This window comes from Asterias rubens, chromosome 9 (assembly GCF_902459465.1).
Source record: "Asterias rubens chromosome 9, eAstRub1.3, whole genome shotgun sequence".
Classification (NCBI taxonomy): domain Eukaryota; kingdom Metazoa; phylum Echinodermata; class Asteroidea; order Forcipulatida; family Asteriidae; genus Asterias; species Asterias rubens.
Window position 1 is genome coordinate 8,154,625 of NC_047070.1, and position 19,477 is coordinate 8,174,101.

Sequence of the window (19,477 nt, forward strand, 5' to 3'; positions counted from 1 at the left end):
TGAATGGAAACGAGACATCTTCCCAAGATAAGGGTTTTATCATAAAGTTTTAATCTATAGTTTGTTTAACCAATTCAACTTTTATCTGTCGAACTTTATATCTATATGTTATCTGTTTGTCTGGGCTACGAATGAGAACTATGGTTTTTCTCAGAAACTGTACAAGTCTTAAATGTTTGTTTGTAATACACTAATACTAATAGCCCCACCATTATACTAATTTTGTTTTTTTACCGATATAAAACCGATGTGTTTTAGTAGTGTATACTTAGTATTTACCCGAGCTCTGTGGAAACAAATCACTGGCATGCTACTCGGGTGGGATTCGAACCCACGACCCTTGCAATTCTAGAGCAGTGTCTTACCAACTAGACTACCGAGGTTGCCCGGTAGCTAGAGGCAGTTCGAATCCTATGTTTAGCAGCGGGTACTGCGAACGATTTAACATCTAAGCCCCACAATACTTCGAAAAACAATAAGATTTAAGAAAGGGAACAAAAAGGAAACAAATACATGGGAAAGCTAACAATAATGTCAAACTTATGCCTATTATGAAGGCCCTTTTCGCTTACATGTATATTGTCGGCACTGATTCTAAAGATACAGGGACATTCTAAGGCCGAACCTTTTTAAAGCCATTGGACCCTTTCGGTTCAGAGAAAAAAAAAAAAAAAAGTTCACAGATTTACAAACAACTTACAGGGTTTACAGAAGGCATTGGTGAAAGACTTCTCTTGAAATATTATTCCATGAAGTGCTTTACTTTTTGAGAAAACAGCAAAACAATATAAATTCTCGTTAACGAGAATTACGGATTTATTTTAAACACATGTCATGACACGGCGAAACGCGCGGAAACAAGGGTGGGTTTTTCCGTTGTTTTCTCCCGACTCCGATGACCGATTGAGCCTAAATTTTCACAGGTTTGTTATTTGATATAGAAGTTGTGGTACACGAAAGTGTGGGCCTTGGACAACACTGTTTACCGAAAGGGTCCAATGGCTTTAATGTACGTTTGTAACCGACCGACTCTAAAAATCTACCGTTCATACATCTACTTTTAATTAATAAAATGATAATTGTAAACTGAAAATAACATGAACATCGGTAATCATTTTAAAAAGTACAAAGTTTTAATTTCCAATCAAATAAAGAGTTTAGGGACGCGGTGAAGGCCTATAGGATTTTACTTGTATTAAAGGCAGTTATTGGTAAACACTCAAAATATTTACTAGCATAAAACCTTTCTTGGTGACGAGTAATGGGGTGAGGTTGATGGTATACAACATTGTGAGAAACGGCTCCCTCTGAAGCAATGTAGTTTTCGAGAAAGAAATAATTTTCCACGAATTTGATTTCAAGACCTCAGGTTTAGAACTTGAGGTCTCGAAATCAACCATCGTAACGCACACAAGTTCGTGTGACAAGGGTGTTTTTTTCTTTTATTATTATCTCGCAAGTTCGATGACCGATTGAGCTCAAATTTTCACAGGTTTGTTATTTTATGCATATGTTGAGATACACCAACTGTGAAGGGAGGTCTTTGACAATTACCAATAGTGTCCACTGTCTTTAACTGGAAAATGTTTTAGAAACTGAAATAATGAGATGTTTGGAGCAGCTGTTTTGCCGTAAAGATATAGCTGTCAATGTTGAAAGATATTAATTTCAGGTCGAACTATCACTTACGTTTGTAACGAATCTACAGTTATTCATTTTTACAACACCCCTTACCAATATTCTGCCTTTTCATTGGTTTAGAGCGCGTCACATGATATGTCTTAGTTTTACTATACGGCGGCCGTGTGGTAGTGCATCGGTTTGCCGTGAGCTAGTCCGAAGACTAGCACACGGCGTGCAGTACCCAGACGCCCGTCGCGTGTACGAGGATGATAAATTAATAGTCTGTAACCATTTCGGATTACATGACACTACATGCAGCACAGTAAAAGTTTTCGCAGTCTGTATTCGCGTCGTCCGTGGATTGTAGCATTCAGGTCTGTAACTTAATACATAGTACAGTATTTAGAAATGTTTGGGGTGTTATAAAACAAAATAATATTGACTGCTTTTACTCGTGCAACGGTTAAAACGATGACTCCCTCGGTGATCCCTGGAGCAGTCTATAGAATGCTCCAGGAATCACCTCGGGAGTCATAGTTTTAACCATAGCACTCGAAGCAGTAAATATTTGTATAAAATAGTCTACGGTGACGTCACAGAAATAGTTTTAAACAAACGGTACCATTCAATTCACAGAAATAGTTTTAAACAAACGGTACCATTCAATTCAAGGGACACGTTGCCTTGGATCGGGCGAGTTGGTCTAAATAAAAAAAAGTGTTTGAACAATATTTGTATCACACAAAGTGCCGCGAAATTGCACGGTTTTCGTTATATATACGTCTTGAAATAACACGGCACGCCATTTTGTGGGGTAAAATTTGTTGCTAACCGTGTTCGTTCGCAAAGTAAAAGGAAAACCACGCGATTTTGAGGCAAGTTGGAATGGATCTTTGCATTCTCTACTTTTTTTTAAAACATCCTTCTAGCCCCATCGATTTCATATCAAACGGTTTCAAACGCTTTCCATAGACCAAATCAACCGATCCAAGGCAACGTGTCCCTAAAGCTTTGGTTGTGTCCGATAAATTATTAGTCGCGCAATATCACCCGTGTTTCGTACTCAAATAATGGGGCTCTCGTCAGTGCCTCGGTAGCTTTGAATGACAAGATGGTGGTTTCCTCTGGCTTCTTGAAGGTGAATTGATGAAGAAGGTTTGAGAGGCTTATAAAGAGCTCCATCCGGGCAAGACCTTCGCCAAGACACACCCGGCGACCTATAATGAAAGAAGAAAGAAAACAAAATTGGAAATGAGTCTAAGTTTTTTGGGTGCTTTCTGGGGGCTACCCTTGGATAATATTCTGTGCAACATTTTCTTCAGTTCTACTTTGGTCTATTTTATTTCATGTACACCTTGTGTACGTATTTTTGACATGTTGTAACTGTATTGTAGCCGAATAATTTCTGCAAAACAATAACATTCGTAGGAACTATAAATAAATAGTAAACTATCGCAGGTACAACCATGTGTAAATTTCCTTTGTGTGAGTGTAGGCTCTGAAAAGAGCTGGTTTGGTCTTGACGTTTCGAGCAGTAAACTCTGCTCGTCTTTAGATAAATTTTGATTCTCTCTTCGGTTTATATGTTACAACACTCATTGTGTCATTAACACGACAGTGTTTTGCATTGAATCTTACCTGCACCAAAGATAAGAAAATCATCTGGTTGAAACATCTTCCCATCTTTGATGAATCGTCCAGGATCGAATACATCGGGCTTCTCCCATAAAGACTCATCTTTACAAACAGACATGAGGTTCGCTAAGACGATGGTATCTTTGGGGATGCTATAACCTTGTATTTCAGTGTCGCTGGATGTGTACCGTGCGAGAGGGAGGGGTGAGACCGGCATGATGCGCTGAAGTTCCATGATGGTCGCCTCTATGAACGGCATGTTGGGCCGGTCAGCGAGGCGCGGGAACCGGTTCCTTCCGACCACTCTGTCGATCTCTTGCTGGATTTTGGTTTGAACCTCCGGGTACTCCATCAAGTAAAGTACCGCCCAGCGAAGAGAGTTTGCAGTGGTCTCCGTACCGCCAATGAAGATCTCAAAAATTGTGATGACCATGTTGTCGGCGTTTATGTGACTTGAGATGTCATTTTGTTTCTCATCGAGATTGCGGTGTTGTTCGGCTATCAGATAGTGGTCTATTAAATCTCTCGGGTCGTCAACGTCGAGGTTTGAACGATGTGCTTCGATTTCCTCGCGAACAAAATCTAAAATGTCACCAATACAGCGCTGAAGCTCACGATATGATGGGAGACATGTTAACTTTTGGGCAAGGGGCAAGAATACTAATGGTCCTCCGGCGCCGGTCAGCTCAAAAGCACGATTGATCGTGGCGAGTAACTTCTGGAATTTGGAGTCCGAATACTCGAATGTTTTCCCGAAAATCACGGAGCAGATAATATTCGAGATGGAATTAGTGAAAAGGAGGGTTGGAGAGAAAGGCGCCCCCTTGTGGTCTCGCATTTCCTCGATGACGCGAGAGGTCTCTGTCGAAACGGTATCTTCGAAGCTGGCTTTACCAAATCCAAATCCTCTAAGAGCTCTAAGACAAAACCGTCTTTGAATGGACCAGGCTTTACCAGAGCAGGTCGCCACGCCTGTATGCAATGATAAAATATCGAATCAATAAACATTAAAGACAATGGACACCATTGGTAATTGTCAAAGACCAGTCTTCTCACTTGGTGTATCTCAACATATTTTATGCATAAAATAACAAACCTGTGCAAATTTGAGCTCATATTGGTCGTCGATTTTGCGAGATAAAAATGAAAGAAAAAACACCCTTGTCACACGAAATTATGTGCTTTCAGATGCTTGGTTTCGAGACCTCAAAATCTCATTATGAGGTCTCGAAATCCACTTCGTGGAAAAATTACTTCTTTCTGATGGAAAACTACGTTACCTCAGAGGAAGCTGTTTCTCACAATGTTTTACACTATCACTATCTCCCCATTACTCTTTACCAATTAAGGTTTTATGCTAACAATTATTTTGAGTATTTACCAATAGTGTCCACTTCATTTAAAAGACAAAGACGAAGAAGAAAAAACACGCTAACTTAAAACATTCAACTCAAACGTGTGTGCGGCACTGCCGCGGAGTCAGTTCTTAAAATTTGTCTCAACGTTTCGACTAGCTTGCTCTAGTCATCGTCAGGAGATTGAAATATTGTTCAATTGTTTTGTTATACCTTGGTATCATTATTATTCCTCTTCTCGAAGTTCAGTTTTCATCCTCAAACATTATTACATAGTTTAAACTAATGTTTCACTATTCCCTCGAACCCGCGGTTGTTTCGTACTAGCTGGAAACCGACCAACGGTGGGAACGACCAAGATAGTGTACACCGGTGAACATCAATCAGCCTGGTACATTATACAATTGAAGTTCTGTTGTCATCTTAAAACATTATTACGACGGACTATATTAATTGTTTAATAAGCAGACGAACGAGAATCAATTCCCTCAAACCCGCGGTTCATCGTACACGGCGCTGGAAATAAACCAACGCCGGGCCGGGAACGATCAAGGTGATGTACACCCGGTGTACATCACTTTTCATGTTACCCGGCCCGTCGAGCCATGTAACATGCGTTTTTGATGCGCGTCACATGATTGGTTCTCGACCAATCAAACTTCACGTGGCAGTTTGTTACCGAGGTATGACAAGCGTATTTGTTGCACGGCACGTGATCTCGACCAATCAAACTTCACAGTTTGTTACCGAGGTATAACAATTCAAAATGATAAAAGTATGCCACGTCGCCACAACCTTAATCCCCTTACATCTGGTCCTTGCTCTATGATTTAGCGAACCATGTGAAGAATAAAAAAATAAAAAAAACATAAAAAAAAAACGGTCAGCACAAAATTGTACCGAGTTTAGTGACAATACACTAACAGTGAAATCATTAGCGCGCTTTGTTAAACCGAGGCCAACATGTGACTGCGATGGTGGTACACAGCGGGTGACCAGGTGATAAACCATTGCACGTATGCATGCCACACGAAAACACTTTTACATCCATAAACATCAATAAAATGCAACTTTGTTTCTAAGATACAACTTTTGGAATATAAATGTCCCCGTCAATGCCATCGAACCAAAAACCCTGAGTATTTAAAGAGTTCATAATCATCTTTTTGTGTAGATTTAATATGTTAAGATCCTCAAAATAGCTGAACCAGAGTTACTGGGGCGCCGCTCTCTTTTTTCGAAAGTTTCATTCACGCACGGCTAACATTAATGCTGAAACAGCAGGTTCTTTTCGTGTGTGCTTGCAGTTTTGTTGACTTGTTCAACAATTAAAAGTGAACCCAGGAACCGGTACAGTAAACTCTCAACTAAGTTTGTTGGCTTCCCTATAATAATTTTTTAAATATTATTTTCCCGAAAAACCTTTTCGATGAATAACAACGTTTCAAAGAGACGTTATAATTAAATTCTGTTTTTCAGAGTTGAGTCATAAACCTCATTGAATTCCGTGATTCTAATGTAAAATTTCTCGGTAACTCAGTAACGTGAAGACAATTTCCGTACCGTGCGTTCTATAATTATTACGTTTTATGATCTGGGCCCAATTTTAAAATAAAGCCTGTCAGCACAAAAACTGCTAAGCACAGGAAAAGCTTGCTTAACAAAAACAGGTTACCATCCAACATTCCACAAGGTTTACACCGTTGCGACTGATGTCCCACTCATCTTTTGCTTAGCAAGGACATTTCTGATAGGTATCTGCTTTTGTGGATTTCACAAAGAGTTAGGACTAAAGTCGTATATCTCGAGTTTGGACGAGTTGTACTTAGGACTGGCTTTAAGTTGTTAATATCTCCTACCTAGTTTAGGACTAGTCCTATCTATTGTGAAATCGACCCCAGCTTTATGAAATTTGGCCCAGGGCTTTCTGAAGACCACACCACTTCTCTATGCAGCATTAAACGAACACGTTGCCTTGAATCGGTCGAGTTGGTCTTTGACAAGTGTTTGAAACCGTTTGTTATGAAATGCATGGGTAGATAGATATTTTAAAAGTAGAATATCATGATCCACACAAGTATCACTCGAATTTGCTTGGTTTTCCTCTTACCTCGTCGACTAAAACGGTCGGTCATCAGAGTCAAATTTTTGACTCCCATAAATGGCCGACCGTGTTAGTTCGTCAACAAAAGGAAAACCACGCAATTTCGAGGTAAATAATATGTGTGGCTCATTGTATTCTACTTTTATAAAACATCTTTCTAACCAATATGCATTTTATAACAAACGGTTACAAACGCTTTTTCAAGACCAACTCGACCCGGATGAAATGCAAAATGTTCCTTTAATTCAGTCTATTGTACATAATTTAGCAAGTCTCTTTTTTAAAGGTATTTGTAAAGCGCTTAGAGATTAACTTTTTATTAGACGCTAGATAAATCGCATATTATATTATCTCATACACTCACCTTTACCATTGGGTACCAGGTTGTCGTATAATGTAGTCAACGGCCTATCAGTAACGAGTGGGTTGTTGAAGCCCTCCCTGATACTAGCAGCACTATTGAGCACAACTGTAAGCTGCCCAGCTAGATTGACACTCAAAACTTCCCCGTACTTCCTAGACTCATACATGAGGGTTTCACACGGGCATTCACTCCAGAGAAGCTTAGGCAAGTAGCCGAGGAGCGGCCAACCCGTCGGTCCGGGCGGGAGGTTTCGGGGGCTTTTGCGGCGAAGTGCTAGCCAATACACGCCGAGGAATACCGCTATTCCGAGCAGCAGTGTCTTAAGGTCGATAAGACCAAACATGGAAGTTACACCCATGTTTCTAAATTTTAAGATCAGTAAATGTCCCCAAAACTCGTCACACTTTAGAACGGCAGATCGGTGGGCAGTGCGCACTGGTATTTTTGTCTGTCTGAAAACACCACATGTCACAAGAGCGTTTCTTTTCTTTGCATTCGCACACAGATAACCTTGCCCTGGTTCTGCCTAAATAAACGGCGTTTCGCACGGTCAATTGACGGCATTGACACTATTTGGACTACAATAAAACCTTATGGAAGAAACAAAATTTGATAAACGAAAACAAACAAAAAAGCTCCACAACACCCTACTCTACCTATATTTACGTTAACAATTGGGTTGTTGTCCGGTGTGTGCACCTTTTATTAACCAAAGTGGTTCACGAGGTCAAAAAGATCGTGCGACCTCTAGGGGGAAAACACCATGGGGTGCATGGGTAAAACCCCATGGGTATAGGGGGAAAACACCATGGGGTGCATGGGTAAAACCCCATGGGTATAGGGGGAAAATACCATGGGGTGCATGGGTAAAAACCCATGGGTATAGGGGGAAAACACCATAGAGGGCATGGGTAAAACCCCATGTGAATCCATGGGAAATATCCCATGGGAAGTTCTCCCATGTATACATGGGGTCCAATTTCTCCTTGGGTTTCCCATGGGGAATCGCCCATGGGAAATCATCATGGGTTTCCCATGGAAAAACACCATGGGAAAATTTTGTAAGGGAGAGTATTGTGCACGTACACCATGTAGTTGTTGGAAACCGTTCGCTAACAGCCATTTATGTTACCCTTTGAAATAAAATCAGAAAATTTATAAGTTTGCTTGTTGCATAAAATTAAATTGAAGATGATGCCTGAATTGATTTTTACGATCAGAGTTGGACTCTAGACTGACGTGTTGGACTCCTTGAACACTCCAAGTGGTTCAATAGGTAGTGCAATTCCAATACTTATGCTGATGTTCTCATGATGTCAGCATCAACAGGAAGTTCCAACAACTTTGTCCCCTTGTACAATTAAATATGCAAACATGGGTCACGTAGTTAATAAATAACGATTAAAAAAAAAATGGGTCGGTGGTTTGATGTTTGATCTAGTACAAGTTGATTTCACAGAACTCTTAACCACCAAACTCTGCGCTTATGATCACCATTTTTCGCTTACTGTGTTTTTAAACATCATCGTGTCATGCATGCACACAGGTTATGTTGGGCTAACATTTGAGAAAAAGAAAAGGCAACACTATCGATATAAAGATAAGAATCAAACTTAAATATTACAAAAAGAAATATATTTTTAGTTTTGGGGGATAAAAAAATATTGATTTCGGACGGAGATTCGAACTCGCAATTCTCAGATGTGTAGTCGCGACTGATGACCACCTAGGCTAGAAGGGCACGATGTAAAAATGGTGGGTTTTTACATGTGTGCATCAACAGAGGGGATTATGATCCGGCGAAATAGTTCTCGTTTCATGATTTTGCGACCATTGTCACTAAATATGAACTGCTAACGCCTATAACTATTAAGTAGGGTTGAAATGTAGTATTAGATGCCTTAAGGGGTTTTTTGACGACGACGTCGATGTCGTCAAAAACCCCTATCTAATCACGCACGTTCGTTTTAACGAAACCCATGCACAGAGTAATTGGTCCAGAACGCGGTTAGAAAAACAAGGACAAATTTAACGCACGTTCTAACGAAAATCCCAAACCTCCGTACGTTGTGCGTGTACAGAGTAATGTGTCCAGAACGCGGGTAGGAAACAAAATAGTATAGACTCCTCTCAAGAAGTCAACAACTCATTGAGGTACATACTGTGTTGTATTACCAAAGAGAATGTTTCACAATAACATGAAAGTGACTGCATCAAGTTTACAAATTAAAAATTCAAATGAAGACCACGTGGTTAATTAATTAAGAATTTTAACACTTTTTTGTTAGAGTAAAGCTTATGTTCTAAGCTTCAATTTGATATATGATTTAACTCTTTTATCCTCATACTTTAGGAGACAGGGCCTGAACAAAAACGCTGTACAAACGCTATGGGGTTTTAGGCGAAAACAAAGAATAATAATAATAATAAAAACAATAAAAATCTCGACGAAAACAACACCTGTTCCGACGGTAGGTCGGAACAGCTAAAAATAAAGAAACCTTGTATAAGTACAGGTACACACTATAATGCAAAACTGAGACAAATATCCTTAATCTAGCTAATCTGAACTTGTGCCAACCCTAGAAAACTCTGAGTACACTAATGCCTAGCAAGAAATCACCCAAAAAGGCAAAAACACACCCTAACTACACTGGCCTAGCTAAAGCCTAGAAACGACTGCAGCGAGACTAACTCTGGGCGGCGACTCACCAACATACACAGACAAATATCAGTCCGCGTCACTGAATGACCGTAGCACCACTATACTAACTTGCAACCAATCACAACAAAAAGTAGTGCGTTGTAACGATCGCCACGTATATCAAAATACACCAAAAGGAATCAACTAAGAAGGACATTAGTAAACACCTGAACCTATCGCAGATAAATCCTAAACTCCTAGTTATTTAAACCACCAGCACTTATGAGAACTAAAGAGGGGCAATTCTTACGCAATATTCAGAGCAACCCTAAACATGGCGCAGGCTACACGCTGAATGCATACAACTAGGCAGAACTGAACGGGGAATTTCCAACAAACGATCTAAACCTACACTAAAGAGCTTAACAAGGAGTAATGCAAACCTACAGACCTAACCTGCCTTATCCTGAAATAATCCTACGATAGAAAAGTAAGATCTACATACCTTATAACGGCATATACTTGAGAAAAATACGGGAATCTGGAGAGTAAACTCTAACGTTGAAAACTTTACGAACTCGTGTGTTGAAGTGGCTAGTCTAGAACTCAAGGCGCACAACCGCAAACTTCACACATCTTAGGAAACTATAGTAAACAACATGTCATGTCATGACACTTTTATCAGAGTCTATTTCACTAAATGATTTAATTAATGCAGATATTATGTTAAAGAAATTTGTGTTTCTCGTAGAGGAGCTGTATGGCAAAAAGCACATGACATACATGTTCACCAACTACTTCATGCTGTTGATACTGTTCATAATTGGGGTCCTTTATGGCCCAATTCAACATTTGCCTTTGAATCTTATAATGGCAATCTTCTTAAGATGTTTCATGGAACTCAGGGTGTGCCTTTGCAAAATATCAACAACTTCACATTATGGAAGTACATTCCAAAACTTATGACATCATTTGTGTATAATAAATCTCCCCAAGTAGAGACGTACTGTAAATCTTTATTAAGTGGCTTGTTGTCTACAAAATATGCATTCCATGTTAATGATGATGTAACCGTTCTTGGTTGTGCTAAATGTTGTCAAACAACGATTGAAGAAAGGCTTGCCTTAGAAAGGCTACTTAATGACCCTGTTCCTGATAATGTTGCCTTCCATGATCGTGCCATTGTACACAACAAACTACTTCATACAAAAGCATACACTCGAGTGAGAAAAAGAAATTCTTCTGCTGTAGTGTTTAATGATGGCTCCTTTGGTATAATTACTAGAATTTGTATAATTGAGGGCACTTGTTTTATTATTTATAACCCTGTAGTATTGTATGACCATAGAAGCATCATAACTGACAGACAAACTGGTTCTTCAGCCCCTCACATTTAGGTTGTAAGATGTGTTAGTGAAGTTCTTGGAGCGTGTAAAGCTACTGCTATAACAAACAGGTGTATTTTCATTGAGAAAAAAAGAATTTTCCCTGATTCTTTCATTTGCATGTTTCCAAATACCATTGAGAGTGATTCAATTCTTCCGTGAAATTGTACCGCCTTTTTACAATGTTTTTCATACAACTCCAGAGTTTTGTCTACATAAACATTTTTGTATACAATGCATACTGGAAATTTGTCATTAGCTGTTTCGTAGCGAGCCCAAAACAGCTCTTGTGACATCATCATATGATTTTTTTCATGTCTGCACCTTTAAGTCGTAAATTGCTATCTTAACATGGAAATACTGACTGCTATGAGGGGCACTTAAAGATAGGCCCAAAGTGATGTCAAAACCATGACCAGTATCCACTGCCTTTAACCAATTGCTTAACAATTGGAAATAAAATTTATTGTATTTTTCTACAAAATTAATGAAACTTTTCTACTCAGTTCATTTCGTTTAACTAATCAAATAATAAATGCACATTATATTCATGTTTTTAATTTGTAAATAAAAGGATGATTTTCTTGAATAAACAAATTCAGTTGGTCTTGGAAAGGCTTCTTTTTATAATCAAAGTTAATACATTGTACATGTATAATGACATGTTAACCAAAGTATTTCTACATTCCAGTTAAAGCATGATGTAACATGTATGTACATGTACATGCACCCCATCCTCCACAGGGATTTCAAATCCGATTCTTGGTACACGACACATGGTTTTAAAATAGTGAGATTACACCCCCATTGGAACCACATAATATTGTCACTAGATACCATGGTTGGGATTTTTTCCATGCAATTATTGAGGGGGTGGAAAGGGGTATTCTTTTGGATCCTCCAGGTTCCCTCATTGGGCCTCCACGGATTTCCATGGTGAGGGCAAAAGGGGAAATGAATGCTCCTACTAATCCCATAGGGATATGATGGTTGATTGGGGAAAAATACTCCCATGGGGTCCCCATGGGAACACCATGGTGATTGGATGGGAAAGGAATGGTCCCATGTCCCCCATGGGAACACCATGGTGATTGGATGAGAAAGAAATGCCCCCATGGGGTCCCATGGGAACACCATGGTGATTGGATGGGAAAGGAATGGTCCCATGTTCCCCCATGGGAACACCAAAAAGTTATGCTGGCTTGGCATATCATGAATCCAAACTTCTTGTGAGCAGGATCCAAGTTCATAAAAACTTGCTAAGCATAATTAGACAAATATCGTTTATTGTCCAAAATGGTTCACGAGGTCAAAAAGATCGTACGACTTAAAAATCCTGGCTTGGCATATCATGAGTCCAAACTTCTTGTGAGCAGGATCCAAGTTCATAGAAACTTGCTAAGCATATTAGAAAAATATCGCTTGGGTTACCAGATAAAAGTCCACTTTCTGCTTAACAGCTTTATGAAATTGGGCCCTCGACCATATTTCAAAGTACCTGTAAGCACACAAAGTGTTGCTCAACAAAAACAGGTTACGCATCCAGAATGATGTTAAGTTTTTACATTGTGACTGGTGCCCCACTTTGTTGCTTAGCAAAGACATTAATTTTTGTCAAGCATGATAACGTTTCTGTTTAACATCTTCATGAAATTGGGGCCATCAGTTATTGCTCAGATGGCGTGTCATCAAAATCATCATGGGCGTGGGGGGGGGGAAGGTCCCACACCTTTCAAGTGCCCCCCCCCACCCCTCCTTTGGTTGATGCCCATGCCTTGAAGGTAAGGGCCACACGTTTTTATTTGCTGAAGCTCATTGTAAATGTTTTCAGCCAATAAGGAAACTGAGTTCAGATTTTTTAGATAAAACAATTTTTGTTTAACCCAATAACTTTGAATACTTACACTTTTCAGAAAGATTTGCGATCATCACTCACGTTAGGTCACACTACGTGGGGGCTCCCATTTTGTATAGCCGCTTTGTTGCGGCATATAACAAAGCATCACCACATAATGATTTCAACGTATTGTAAATTTGTATGCAGAATCGTTCAAGTTTCAAAAGATTGGGGTTGGGGCCCTTATTGTAGATCGATAATATTACGAAAAAAATCAAAACATTTACAAATATCAAAACTTCATTTAAATGAAAAAACAAAAAGCATTAAATAAAGCATCCCGTTAAAGGCAGTGGACACTATTTGTACTTGTCAAAGACTAGCCCTCACAGTTGGTGTATCTCAACATATGCATAAAATAACAAACCTGTGAAAATTTGAGCTCAATCGGTCATCGAAGTTGCGAGATAATAATGAAAGAAAAAACACCCTTGTCACACAAAGTTGTGTGCGTTTAGATGGTTGATTTCGAGACCTCAAGTTCTAAATTTGAGGTTTCTAAATCAAATTCCAGGAAAACTACTTCTTTCTCAAAAACTATGGCACTTCAGAGGGAGAAAGAAACCAAGAAAGGTTTTATGCTAATAATTATTTTGAGTAATTACCAATAGTGTTCACTGCCTTTAAAAATACACATTTCGAAAAAATCATAAAAAACATTGAGATGCACAAAATACGAGCAACAATAGATTAAAATTACTTGATTTTGTTTAATTTTTTTTACCTCAACCAATTATAAATCTCTTTTATACAATTATTAATTCTTGTTTTTTACTGGCAAATCGCTTTATAGATCAAGCCAAGAAACACAATTTATATATTTTCACTTCCGCATTACTTTACTTTTTTATTTATTGAGTGGAATTATGTGGCTTCATCATCTTCACTCTCCGTGCAATTTACAAAAAAGGTGTATACACAAAATTAATTAACTCTAAAAGACACTGGACACCTTCGGTAATAATATTGTCAAAACCTGTCTCCTCACTTGGTGTATCTCAACTTATGCACAAAATAACAAGCCTGCGTGAAAATAAATGTAAACTCAAACGTCGTTGCGAGATTATAATGGAAGAAACAACACCCTTGTCTCACGAAGATGTGTTCTTTCAGATGCTTGATTTCTTGATTTGCTTGATGCTTGAGTTATTATTATTTTTATTTTTTTATTATTACCAAAAGTGTCCAGAGCCTTTAAAGAGATCAAGTTTAAATTCGGTGATCCCTGGAGCAGTCTATTTTCCCTCGGCTTTGCCTCGGGAAAATAGAATGCTCCAGGAATCACCTCGGGAGTCATAGTTTTAACCATAGCACTCGAAGCAGTAAATATTTGTATAAAATAGTCTACGGTGACGTCACAGAAATAGTTTTAAACAAACGGTACCATTCAATTCACAGAAATAGTTTTCAACAAACGGTACCATTCAATTCAAGGGACACGTTGTGTTATGTTCATCTCTGCCCCCAAAGTTACGTCTTTTGGTATAGCGCCCTCTCGTGTTGCGCTAGTGCTCTTCGCCAATAAGTTTTCTGTAGAATTCGGTTTTCGTCAAACCACTCAGTAGAAAGTGCCTCTTTTTCACCTTGAAGGCCGTTTATGACCTGTAGTTACCTTGAAGTCTATCTAGTGGTTGAAGATGACGAGAAGAGTAGTGTTTTGAGCAGAGGTTTATATTGTTGAGGACATCTTGAGCCCGAAGAGAGAACAATTCTGTAAGAGTAATTTCATGCTTGGGAAATTGTTATTTCTTTAATTAAGTGGTTTTTTGGTGATCTTTTTTAGTTATTTGTTATTCCGGATGTTGTTATTGTGCTATTAATCTTTATTCAGTTTATACTTAAATATATTGCTCTGTACTTATAGTTGTTGTACTTTCTGCATTAAACTTTCAGTTTTACCGTTTTGTGGTACACTACACATTGGTTATCTGTTTGGAGTAGAGGGCGCCCCGGCTCCCCAAGTCCTTCACAGTAAAAAGAATTCTCCAAGACTGGCTCAAGATGATTGAAGAAATCAACTCCGACGATGTAACTTGTGCCACGTCCCAGCGCGCTGATTCATCACCGAGAACCGCTGGAAGTTTCAAGTCAACCACAAGCTCAGCAGCTATACTGGCTCGTGCAAAGGCTCTGTCCTTGAAAACCAAGATGGATTTTACTCATAAAGAAGCGGATCTTCGTCGTCAAGAAGCTGAGTTGAGGCGCCAAGAGGAAGAGGTCGCACGCAGTTTACTTATTCTGGGTGCAGAGAAGGAATATGCTATGGCTGAAGTGGAAGCAGAATTCCTGGAATCGGCTGCTTTGAAAGAACACTCCCTCTACACCCAAGAAAATTTGCAGCTGCCTACAGCCGACTCCGCCGTTCGCACCCATGATTATGTCTCCAAACATTTCCTAAGAGGAAACGAATTGGAAAAAACTGAAACAAAGTGTGACATGTCAAATGTACAGAGACCACAAATTGCAGCAGAAGCAGTAACTGATGTTGAGTTAAAGTCAAACAAAGAAGATACAAAGGTGACCCAAGTACCCGGTAAAGTTGACCAGACAACGGAATTCCCCAATCAAGCTATGAAGGAGCAGCTGAATTCCATAAGCAACATGTTGGTCCAAAAAGAGTTAGTGAAAAGTAGTTTGAGAAAGTTTCGCTGCAACGCAGGAGAATACCGAGCTTGGAAAGGCAGCTTCAAGCAGGCTACCAAGGACCTTGATCTCAAACCCTTCCAAGAGATGAACCTCATCCTAGATTCTATCGAGGGGGAAACCAAGTCCCTTGTCCAGAAGATTTATGCTATCCATGTCAACAAGCCTGATTTGGGACTTCAAAGGGTATGGTCATACCTAGATGAGAAGCATGGCTCACCGGAAGCAATCGAACATGACTTGATGATGAGAGTGGAGCTGTTCCAAAAGATCTTACCAAGGGCCAGCACAAAACTTGAGGAATTTGGGTATCTCCTTCTAGAAGTCCAATACGTCAAGGAATCCAAGCAGTACCCAGGTTTACTAGTTTTGGATTCTTCACGGGGGTTACAGCCTTTGGTTCAGAAGCTCCCAGAATGGCTCCAAATGAAGTGGCGTCAAAAGGGCTCCCAGTACAAAGAAAGGCACGCTGTGATGTTTCCGCCATTTGAGGTTTTCGTCGCTTTTGTACAGGGCCACGCCCGAGTACAGAACGATCCAAGCTTCCAGTTCACCGATGTTGTCAAAAGCAGTGGCGACCGCACACCACAGAAATCGGCTTTCACAGTGAGAAAAACTGGAGTGATGGACACACCTTCAGTGGACGAGACACCTTGTTGCCCCATCCATAACACCCCACACGCCTTGAAAGATTGTCGTGTCTTTAAGGACATATCTCCAGAAGAGAAGATCACCGTTCTGAGGGAGAACTATATGTGCTTTCGATGTCTTCAACCCAACCACCAGATCAAGGACTGCAAATCTAAAGTGAACTGCAATATCTGCGGAAAAGGTCATCTTAATGTTATGCACAGACCAGTACTGAGCCGTGAACTAACATCTTTCTTAATAAGCCAGACTGCATCCGCTACTGGGGAGAGTGACGAGCAACCCCAGACCCTTGCTGCCAGACAGTAACGTCCCAGAGTTGCCCTTGAACCTGTCGCCGAGAAGGATCGTTAATTGTTCAGAAGAATCCCATGAGGTTCTGGACTTAACTTTAAGTACCCTGTGTGGAAGGTGTAGACACTTTATAGTGACTAACCCGTTTTCTGGTTACCTTTGAATGTTATTGACTGTTGTTGTAACCTTGATTCAGTGTGATGTTGGCATCATCACGGGGGGAGTGTTATGTTCATCTCTGCCCCCAAAGTTACGTGTTTTGGTATAGCGCCCTCTCGTGTTGCGCTAGTGCTCTTCGCCAATAAGTTTTCTGTAGAATTCGGTTTTCGTCAAACCACTCAGTAGAAAGTGCCTCTTTTTCACCTTGAAGGCCGTTTATGACCTGTAGTTACCTTGAAGTCTATCTAGTGGTTGAAGATGACGAGAAGAGTAGTGTTTTGAGCAGAGGTTTATATTGTTGAGGACATCTTGAGCCCGAAGAGAGAACAATTCTGTAAGAGTAATTTCATGCTTGGGAAATTGTTATTTCTTTAATTAAGTGGTTTTTTGGTGATCTTTTTTAGTTATTTGTTATTCCGGATGTTGTTATTGTGCTATTAATCTTTATTCAGTTTATACTTAAATATATTGCTCTGTACTTATAGTTGTTGTACTTTCTGCATTAAACTTTCAGTTTTACCGTTTTGTGGTACACTACACATTGGTTATCTGTTTGGAGTAGAGGGCGCCCCGGCTCCCCAAGTCCTTCACACGTTGCCTTGGATCGGGCGAGTTGGTTCAAGGGACACGTTGCCTTGGATCGGGCGAGTTGGTCTAAATAAAAAAGTGTCTGAAAAATATTTGTATCACACAAAGTGCCGCGAAATTGCACGGTTTTCGTTATATATACGTCTTGAAATAACACGGCACGCCATTTTGTGGGGTCAAATTTGTTGCTAACCGTGTTCGTTCGCAAAGTAAAGGGAAAACCACGCGATTTTGAGGCAATTTTGAATGGATCTTTGCATTCTCTACTTTTTTTTAAAACATCCTTCTAGCCACATCGATTTCATATCAAACGGTTTCAAACGGTTTCCATAGACCAAATCAACCGATCCAAGGCAACGTGTCCCTAGAGCTTTGGTTGTGTCCGATAAATTATTAGTCGCGCAATATCACCCGTGTTTCGTACTCAAATAATGGGGCTCTCGTCAGTGCCTCGGTAGCTTTGAATGACAAGATGGTGGTTTCCTCTGGCTTCTTGAAGGTGAATTGATGAAGAAGGTTTGAGAGGCTAATAAAGAGCTCCATCCGGGCAAGACCTTCGCCAAGACACACCCGGCGACCTATAATGAAAGAAGAAAGAAAACAAAATTGGAAATGAGTCTAAGTTTTTTGGGTGCTTTCTGGGGGCTACCCTTGGATAATATTCTGTGCAACATTTTCTTCAGTTCTACTTTGGTCTATTTTATTTCATGTACACCTTGTGTACGTATTTTTGACATGTTGTAACTGTATTGTAGCCGAATAATTTCTGCAAAACAATAACATTCGTAGGAACTATAAATAAATAGTAAACTATCGCAGGTACAACCATGTGTAAGTTTCCTTTGTGTGAGTGTAGGCTCTGAAAAGAGCTGGTTTGGTCTTGACGTTTCGAACAGTAAACTATGCTCGTCTTTAGATAAATTTTGATTCTCTCTTCGGTTTATATGTTACAACACCCATTGTGTCATTAACACGACAGTGTTTTGCATTGAATCTTACCTGCACCAAAGATAAGAAAATCATCTGGTTGAAACATCTTCCCATCTTTGATGAATCGTCCAGGATCGAATACATCGGGCTTCTCCCACAGAGACTCATCTTTACAAACAGACATGAGGTTAGCTAAGACGATGGTATCTTTGGGGATGCTATAACCTTGTATTTCAGTGTCGCTGGATGTGTAGCGTGCAAGAGGGAGGGGTGAGACCGGCATGATGCGCTGAAGTTCCATGATGGTCGCCTCTATGAACGGCATGTTGGGCCGGTCAGCGAGGCGCGGGAACCGGTTCCTTCCGACCACTCTGTCGATCTCTTGCTGGATTTTGGTTTGAACCTCCGGGTACTCCATCAAGTAAAGTACCGCCCAGCGAAGAGAGTTTGCAGTGGTCTCCGTACCGCCGATGAAGATCTCAAAAATTGTGATGACCATGTTGTCGGCGTTTATGTGACTTGAGATGTCATTTTGTTTCTCATCGAGATTGCGGTGTTGTTCGGCTATCAGATAGTGGTCTATTAAATCTCTCGGGTCGTCAACGTCGAGGGTTGAACGATGTGCTTCGATTTCCTCGCGAACAAAATCTAAAATGTCACCAATACAGCGCTGAAGCTCACGATATGATGGGAGACATGTTAACTTTTGGGCAAGGGGCAGGAATACTAATGGTCCTCCGGCGCCGGTCAGCTCAAAAGCACGATTGATCGTGGCGAGTAACTTCTGGAATTTGGAGTCCGAATACTCGAATGTTTTCCCGAAAATCACGGAGCAGATAATATTCGAGATGGAACTAGTGAAAAGGAGGGTTGGAGAGAAAGGCGCCCCCTTGTGGTCTCGCATTTCCTCGATGACGCGAGAAGTCTCTGTTGAAATGGTATCTTCGAAGCTGGCTTTACCAAATCCAAATCCTCTAAGAGCTCTAAGACAAAACCGTCTTTGAATGGACCAGGCTTTACCAGAGCAGGTCGCCACGCCTGTATGCAATGAGAAAATATCGAATCAATAAACATTAAGGCCAATGGACACCATTGGTAATTGTCAAAGACCAGTCTTCTCACTTGGTGTATCTCAACATATGCATACAATAACAAACCTGTGAAAAACACGGTCGGTCATCAGAGTCAAATTTTTGACTCCCATAAAT

At 40.1% G+C, this 19,477-nt stretch overlaps 3 protein-coding genes across 3 annotated transcripts; 1 reads left to right on the forward strand and 2 right to left on the reverse strand.

The window, feature by feature from the left end:
• Positions 1 to 2,182: 2,182 nt before the first annotated feature.
• LOC117294724 (cytochrome P450 2U1-like) lies at positions 2,183 to 7,439 on the reverse strand. The gene is made up of 3 exons (XM_033777237.1): positions 7,082 to 7,439; positions 3,262 to 4,230; positions 2,183 to 2,840 (listed from the first exon to the last, which is right to left on the reverse strand). Exons 1-3 carry the CDS (start codon positions 7,437 to 7,439, stop codon positions 2,656 to 2,658), a joined length of 1,512 nt encoding a protein of 503 aa, XP_033633128.1. The 3' UTR covers positions 2,183 to 2,655.
• A 7,037-nt stretch (positions 7,440 to 14,476) lies between these two features.
• LOC117294987 lies at positions 14,477 to 16,682 on the forward strand. The gene is made up of 2 exons (XM_033777545.1): positions 14,477 to 14,720; positions 14,901 to 16,682. Exon 2 carries the CDS (start codon positions 15,009 to 15,011, stop codon positions 16,605 to 16,607), a length of 1,599 nt encoding a protein of 532 aa, XP_033633436.1. The 5' UTR covers positions 14,477 to 14,720; positions 14,901 to 15,008; the 3' UTR covers positions 16,608 to 16,682.
• Positions 16,683 to 17,732: 1,050 nt separating this feature from the next.
• Positions 17,733 to 19,173, reverse strand: LOC117294725 (cytochrome P450 2U1-like). Its single transcript, XM_033777238.1, has 2 exons — positions 18,339 to 19,173; positions 17,733 to 17,917 (listed from the first exon to the last, which is right to left on the reverse strand). Exons 1-2 carry the CDS (start codon positions 19,171 to 19,173, stop codon positions 17,733 to 17,735), a joined length of 1,020 nt encoding a protein of 339 aa, XP_033633129.1.
• Positions 19,174 to 19,477: the final 304 nt, after the last annotated feature.